The sequence below is a fragment of the Ailuropoda melanoleuca genome, chromosome 8 (assembly GCF_002007445.2).
Source record: "Ailuropoda melanoleuca isolate Jingjing chromosome 8, ASM200744v2, whole genome shotgun sequence".
Lineage (NCBI taxonomy): Eukaryota > Metazoa > Chordata > Mammalia > Carnivora > Ursidae > Ailuropoda > Ailuropoda melanoleuca.
In genome coordinates this window covers 5,085,151-5,092,332 of record NC_048225.1, presented here as the reverse complement: position 1 = coordinate 5,092,332, position 7,182 = coordinate 5,085,151, and the positions used below count along the sequence as shown (strand labels likewise).

General features: G+C 42.5%; 1 protein-coding gene across 1 annotated transcript in view; it reads left to right on the top strand.

Annotated features, from left to right (window-relative positions):
- SLC35F2 (solute carrier family 35 member F2) overlaps positions 1 to 6,081 on the top strand; it is a 43,654-nt gene extending 37,573 nt beyond the window's left edge. Inside the window, exons 8-10 of the mRNA XM_034665616.1 lie at positions 279 to 331; positions 1,840 to 1,994; positions 5,896 to 6,081. Coding sequence (XP_034521507.1) covers positions 279 to 331; positions 1,840 to 1,994; positions 5,896 to 6,081 — 394 coding nt within the window. The remainder of the gene's footprint in view (positions 1 to 278; positions 332 to 1,839; positions 1,995 to 5,895) is intronic.
- The last annotated feature ends 1,101 nt before the right edge of the window (positions 6,082 to 7,182 follow it).

Here is a 7,182-nt window from a genome sequence, read left to right as displayed (position 1 = left end):
TATTTCCAGAAAACATGAACTCCCTATTCAAATGGAAAACACAATGTCATGCTGGCTACTATTTGAAAAGTGCCTTGAGGGGCCTCAAGCATGTTTATGGGCTCCTTTGGTTTTATTCATTGTCCTTTATATTAACGATACTTATTTTTATACCCTAAGAAACATTTTAAAAGATCAATGTAATTCCTCACCTTAGCTGAAATATGGCAACTAAAATGCTTATAAACTAGTGAAAATGAGTATGTGGATCTCTCTCTGACCTCTTGTTTTAATCTTAGATTGATCGTGGAATATAAGGATATTGCCGGCATTCAGTGGGACTGGAAGATTGGTATGTACATAAATGGTTATCCTTTTTTGGTCAGTATCCTTTCCTGTCAGTGACAAAAACACACGTCGAGAAATAAATACTTCATTTAAGTAGTGTTTAACCATTTTTGTAAAATCACAGAGTAATTCGGTACCCAGAGGGCTCCAGGGGGTTACATTGAGTTTTCTCTGAGAACTCATAAATGAACCTTCACTGGAGTTAATTCTTAATCCTTACCTTCAGGAATAGCTTTTCTTTGCTAGGAATTCTGAACAACACTGACCTTTGGTCACACTCACTTTCAACTGGATCTGTATTGCTAGTCCATCCTGTGAAGGTTGTCTGCTTGATGCAATTTGGGAAACATTAACCCACATATTCTGATGGTGTGTGATCACCCACCACCTTCCATTACAACTCTCACCTGGTATTCCTGGGCATCTGCACAAATAAATAATGCAGAAAACNGTTAATTCTTAATCCTTACCTGCAGGAATAGCTTTTCTTTGCTAGGAATTCTGAACAACACTGACCTTTGGTCACACTCACTTTCAACTGGATCTGTATTGCTAGTCCTTAAACCTTGTGTGAAGGTTGTCTGCTTGATGCAATTTGGGAAACATTAACCCGCATAATTCTGATGGTGTGTGATCACCCACCACCTTCCATTACAACTCTCACCTGGTATTCCTGGGCATCTGCACAAATAAATAATGCAGAAAACAGTGGTGGAACAGTTAGGAAAGACTCCTCCAACCTTATTTAGTGATGGGTGGAAAGAAGTTAAAAATAGTCCATAAAATGTCATGGAAGTTCATATGCTCTGCTTGGATAATTTAATTCAATCAAATAACTTGGATTGCCAGAGTGTGAATGAGTGTGCATGAATGTGAGTGGGTGTGAGTGGACGTGTGTTGACTATGGGGGTGGGATTGAAGGTGTGGTTGCAAAGCTAAATGGTGAGCACCCACATGACCAGCTCTGTCCTGAAGAGGACGGTTATACTGTGTTTTCTGAGAATGCTGAATTTAATAAGATGAGCACAAGATAATGGGCCTAACAGCCAGCTGCCTTTGATGACTAAAAATACTTTATCCTGAATCCAGTGACACAGATCATGTCCAACCAATGAACCAGATAAAAGCCAACAAAAGATAATGGGTGATTTTTCTTGATAGTGATTCTGCTTTGCTTGGCCTTTTATCACAGCATCACGCTCTCTCGGGTGGGCAGGGTGGCCAGAGCTGTTAAACCAGTCACTCCATGAGCAATTCCATACGGCCTTCACCATCTTACACCCTGTTGCAATTTTGAAGTCCTTCCTCTGTGTCGCATCTTGTTATTAGTATGATTATTGTTTTCCTGAGGGCTTTCTGGGTCTCATTTGCAATGCTGAGCATTAGCAAGTGGCTCTTTAGAGAGTGTGTTAGAGGATCAGGGAATTGTAGACGGCAGCCAAGCCTTAAAAGGGTCTTTGCCTTCTGATTTCTTCCTGTAATGTTGGATTTTCCGCTTTGCTTTCTCTGCAGCCCTGTTGTTTGTGGCATTTGCACTCTGTATGTTCTGCCTGTATAGCTTCATGCCGCTGGTGATTAAAGTCACGAGTGCCACTTCTGTCAACTTGGGCATCCTGACAGCTGACCTCTACAGCCTTTTCTTTGGACTCTTTCTGTTTGGCTATAAGGTAAGCAAATAGATAGGTTCAAATAGGAACACTTGCTTGGTCTAAAAGAAGTCATGGGTGTCTTCACTATTTTAGATGCAAAAATAAAGCCTCATCGTTTTTGGCAAGAATCTCATTGGACAGTCTGCACTCCAGGCAAACAGCGTCATGTTTGTATTTCTAATAGGAGTTTTGATGTTACAGACTTCTGAAAGGGTCTTGGGTACCTCCAGGTCTTGAGAGCACACTTTCAGAACTGCTGCATTGGAAATCCGTCTTTCTTTAGTATACCTTCAGTAAATGCTTGTTGACGAGCTTGCTCTCCCAGTTATTTGAACAAATAGTGAAAATGTTGGCCGTTGCTTGATAATTTTAGTTTCATTTGGGGACAGCAACTACACTTCTTTGTCCTTATAAAATTTTGTATCCAGGCAGAGATTGGTTGGCACTGATTTACACTATTCCCAGGAATTGGCCATGAACTCACAGTGCCTTTTTCAGTGGGTTCTCAGAAATTTCTGCTTAAGCAGCATAAAACATTTTACCTGCAGTGTTACATATGAAAGGAACTGGATGTTATCTTTGTAAACTTGCTGGTTAAGGTATTCCTGAACTTAGACCAAAGGAGTATATATAGCTTTTTGGCTGCATCATTAAAAAGTAACAAATGTCAGAGTGAATCAGAGAAGTGACCTGGCAGGCCTAGTAGTTTTGTTTTTTTTTTTTTAATGAAAACTACTGCCAAGGGCCACAAAGTGAATTGTGGTGCTGTGCTTGCATTTCACGAGGCCGCCGCTAGGGGGTGATGGTGTTTCTATTCTACAGTTAAGTTTGTGGTTATACATTATCTATGTAACTAACATATGGTCCCACTGACCTATGTGTTTTTCTTTTTAAACCAAGTATATTGATTTAGCTTTATTAGTTTAACTTCTAAGTAAAATAGTATCCAAGTGGGAAGGAAGAAGCAAGGTTAAAGAAAGAAAAGCTTTGAAAATACACCTGCCACTACCTATTATAAGCTCCCTTCATGTAGATATTTGTTCTTTAAGCGCTCTTAACTTTAACACAAAAAAGCCTTTTTGTGTGTCATTTTTTTTTACCACATAACTTTGTTATTCTCAAAATCAGAGCATGCGAACGTTAAATTCCTTCTCAGTTCTTTTGCTTTATGTTTCTTTGTCCTTTCACGTCTCGCAGCTCACTTTTAACCCAGATCAGATTCGATTGTTTTCGTTCAAAGGCCATTTCAAGGCTTGTAGAGCAACAAGTGGGCCTGCTGTGATCTTCAGAGTAAATTACAGGGGTGGAAAACCATTCAGAGCTTAAAGAACATACCTAGCATTTTATTTACTTATTTTTAAAGATTTTATTTATTTATTCATGAGAGAGAGAGAGAGAGAGGGAGGCAGAGGGAGAAGCACGTTCCCCACGGAGCAGGGAGCCCAACATGGGACTCGATCTCAGGACCCTGGGATCATGACCTAAGCCAAAGGCAGACACTTAACTGACTGAGCCACCCAGGTGCCCAATACCTAGCATTTTAGAAGCAGTTTTTAAAGTCAGAATTATAAGCCCAATATACCACCAATTCTTAAAAATGTAGTTTCTAAAGCAACTTTGGCTCTTCTTTTTAAAATCGACAGTTTAAAGAAGTTTAAAAATTTCTGCACACCTCATTGTCAGACTCTGCCTCCTCTGGAACTGATCTTGAGAGTAGCCACAAGAAACTTCCAGTATAGATCTGGACACAAAGGGTAGAATTTTTTAAAAAAGCAGAAAGGTAAAGGTAAGAGCCTCTCATTCAGGAGACTTACCTCATTCCCTTAGAGTCTCTCCCTTCTAAGGGAAGAGACTCCATTTGATCACCTGCTTCTTGAGAGAAACAAGATGCTTTTTCTTCTACACATTTAAAACCACCAAACAGGATGTGTTTTGAACAAGTTATGTAGGTTTTCCTACAGGTAACAGTTAACATTTTATAGGAGGGCATAAATACTGACTTTATAATACTGACTTAAAAGTTTAGGGTACTCTACCTAGGTTTAATTTTCCCTAATATTCTCGGAATCATTTTTCCCCCAACAAATATTTATTAAGTGCCAGCGGTGTATTGAGGACCATGCTAAATTTTGGATCCAAGAACTAAAGCCAGGTTTGGCTTTCAGCTTGACTTGGCATCGTTGCCGTTGACTCTTGCCCTGAATCTGGTGAAGGCTTTCCTGCTTTGGGGAAAAACTGTTCCTTAAAGAGTTCTAAAGGCTTGAGGTTAAGAAGGAATTGAGCATCTTTAAAAAATTAACGTGCAGAAGCCAATAGTGACTCACAGAAGCCCACAGCTGGAGGTGACCGGCACTGTACATGATACTCATTTCAAAACCCTGGTTAGTTCCTCCTTCTGCTTTTGGGAGTGTATCTGGGTTCTTCTCTCTCTGCCTCTCATCTCCTTTCCCAACCTGTTGTGTTTTCTCATTGTTTTTCTTTGTCAGCTATTAGAACTCTTTTTAGGCATGAGAACTCTTTGAGGGCATCCTGTGAAATCTGAGTGACTTTAAAAATATTTATTGGCTTGAACAAAATAGCATGCTCTGTTCTTTTTTTTTTAAGATTTTATTTATCTGAGAGAGAGAGCACAAGTGTGGGGAGGGCAGAGGGAGGCGGAGACTCCCTGCTGAGTGGAGAGCCCAGCACAGGGTTCCATCCCATAACCCTGAGATCATGACCTGAGCAGAAGTCAGACACTTCACCCACTGAACCACCGAAGTGCCCCAGCATGCTCTGTTCTTAACTTTAAAATCAGGTTGTCAGGACCATTCATAAATTTGAGTTTGCTTGTTCCAAGAAAAAAAATGATCCTAGGCATTTAATTACGCATTCATTATGCTACATAGTTTCCTTAAATTTTTACTATATCATCCTGGGTCAGTCTTTAGCTCTTCTCTTTCTGTGCTTTATCTTTCATGCTGTCAAGGATATTAATTTCTTTAATACTTGAACTTTTGTATGGATCCTCAATTCAAATAAGAGCAAATATAGAGTGCATAATACTATTTATTTAAACTTTGGGGATATGTCAGTATGCCATTTTCAGTCATAATACACAATGAATTAGTGTCTTGTCTTCACTGTATTTTGCTTGGGGTGGTTGTTTTCCTAAAAAGGGGGGCGTGTTAGAGAGGGTCACCAGGAACTCCATCTGTCCTTGTGGTGTGTCTGTCAGAATGGGGCTCTCGCTACAGTCAGTCCTCTGGGAGCCGCGAGGGTGGGAGACTTCTCCCACAGTCTCCATGCCCCGTGGTTGTCTGACTGCACTTTATACCAGTAACCTCTTTGGGTTTGAGACTTTTCTGAAAAATGACGTCTTTCGAGCTCTAAAAATCTTAACCTGCTCAGTCCACCATAAATCCGATTGTGTAACACTTGTCTACCAAAAGAAGATAATTTATTGAATTTTAGCAAACTGGATTTTATTGCATTGGCATACATGAAAGGTTGTGGAGAACTTGTCATATCTGTACATCCACATTTTATCTTAGGTCCTGTGTTTCTCTGTTTCGTAGCAGTATTATAAAGCGTGTTTAGGGTCTGAAATTGGCTCTCTCATGGTCTCCGTGCTGACCTTTGAGTCTCTCCACGAGGTGGGACTGGTTGCAAGGTGGAAGTACAGCTAGGAGTACCACAGAGAGAGGCAGAAGTTCCATTTCCTAGTGATCCGAGGATCCGCCTGGCTGTTGTGACAGGTGACGTCCGAGGCCGTGCATTCACCAGTATACGCATGGGAGGGTTGGGGGCATTAGCGTCTCCTTAGGCAGCTTCCAGAAGAAAAGATAACAAGAAGGGAACCCTCAAAGCACAGCTGGCAGAGGGCAGCAGCCAGCATGTGTTTGGCAGAGACCACAGTCCATCGCCTCTCCCCTCCTAGTTCTCCGGGCTCTACATCCTGTCCTTCACCGTCATCATGGTGGGCTTCATCCTGTACTGCTCCACCCCGACGCGCACGGCTGAGCCGCCAGAGAGCAGCGTGCCGCCCGTCACCAGCATCGGCATCGACAACCTAGGGCTGAAGCTTGAGGAGAACCTGCGGGAGACTCACTCCACCGCCTTGTAGCTGGAGAGGAAGGCACCCGTGCATGTGCACCCGAGGCTCCCCGGGAAACCGGGAGCGGGTATTGGGAGGCCGCGGAGCCTGCTGACGGCAGAGGGGACTCTTGGAAAATTATGACACGGGGAGTGAGCACTGCAACATTGGATTGGATCCAGTGGTTCGATTTTACAAAGGAATAGAGAATAATGTATTGAAAGTAGAAATACGAAAATAGAGCAGAAGGCGGGGCAGCTGGGATCATGTTTCTGTGGGTTTGAGGACCAGTACCTGTTCTTGTCAGGGAGACAGGGTGTGCCCCACACTGGGGTCTCGAGGCACCAGTGGGAAAGCGTGGTGGGGCCGATGCCCAGGCGTCATGCAGCCAGGGCAGAGCCTGCAAGCAGGCTGTCCAGGCTGGGCCGGACCTCGGGAGTTGGGGCAGCCCAGGGTGGCTTGGGAACAGCTTTCCATACTCGGAGGCTTCTGGGTTTTGTCTTGCTGAGGTCGTCATTCCACGAGCCTGTGGCCTCTACGTCACAGTGAGGTCTGGCGAGGGATTGCATATGGCAGCAACATGGGTGGGGTAGCACTGGAGAAATCCTGAGATACCAGTGTGAGTACCATCGAGGCAGGAAAGAGGGGTGGTGCGGTAAACCTAGGGACCCTCTCTCCGTTGTTCAGAGAGGATACTACACTACTTACCAAGGATTTGTGATGTGCCATGAGATTTTTGTGATACTTCTTCAGTTCAAAGTGCAAATATGTAGCATCATGATATCAACTACCACTCTGCCACTTTACAAAAACTGTAAACTGTATGTAAACTTTTTTAAATGTAATTAAGGAATTGTTGGTAAGTGTTAATGTTATTAAAAGATTTTGATTTCATGGAAATACATTTGTTGTGTGGTTACTTTGATTAACCAGCTCCCCTTCTGGACTTTTAAATGACTTAATATATTCACGATTTCTTCATATCCAACTTTTCAGAATCATGTTTGTCTGTAAGGTAAGGCAGACCTACCTGGGGTTACATTGGGATGGAGGGGAAATCAGAGGGTGCCCACAGATCATTTGCCAGAAGAAACTTTTTAGAATTCTGTTTACTTTTTTGTTTTCTTTCCT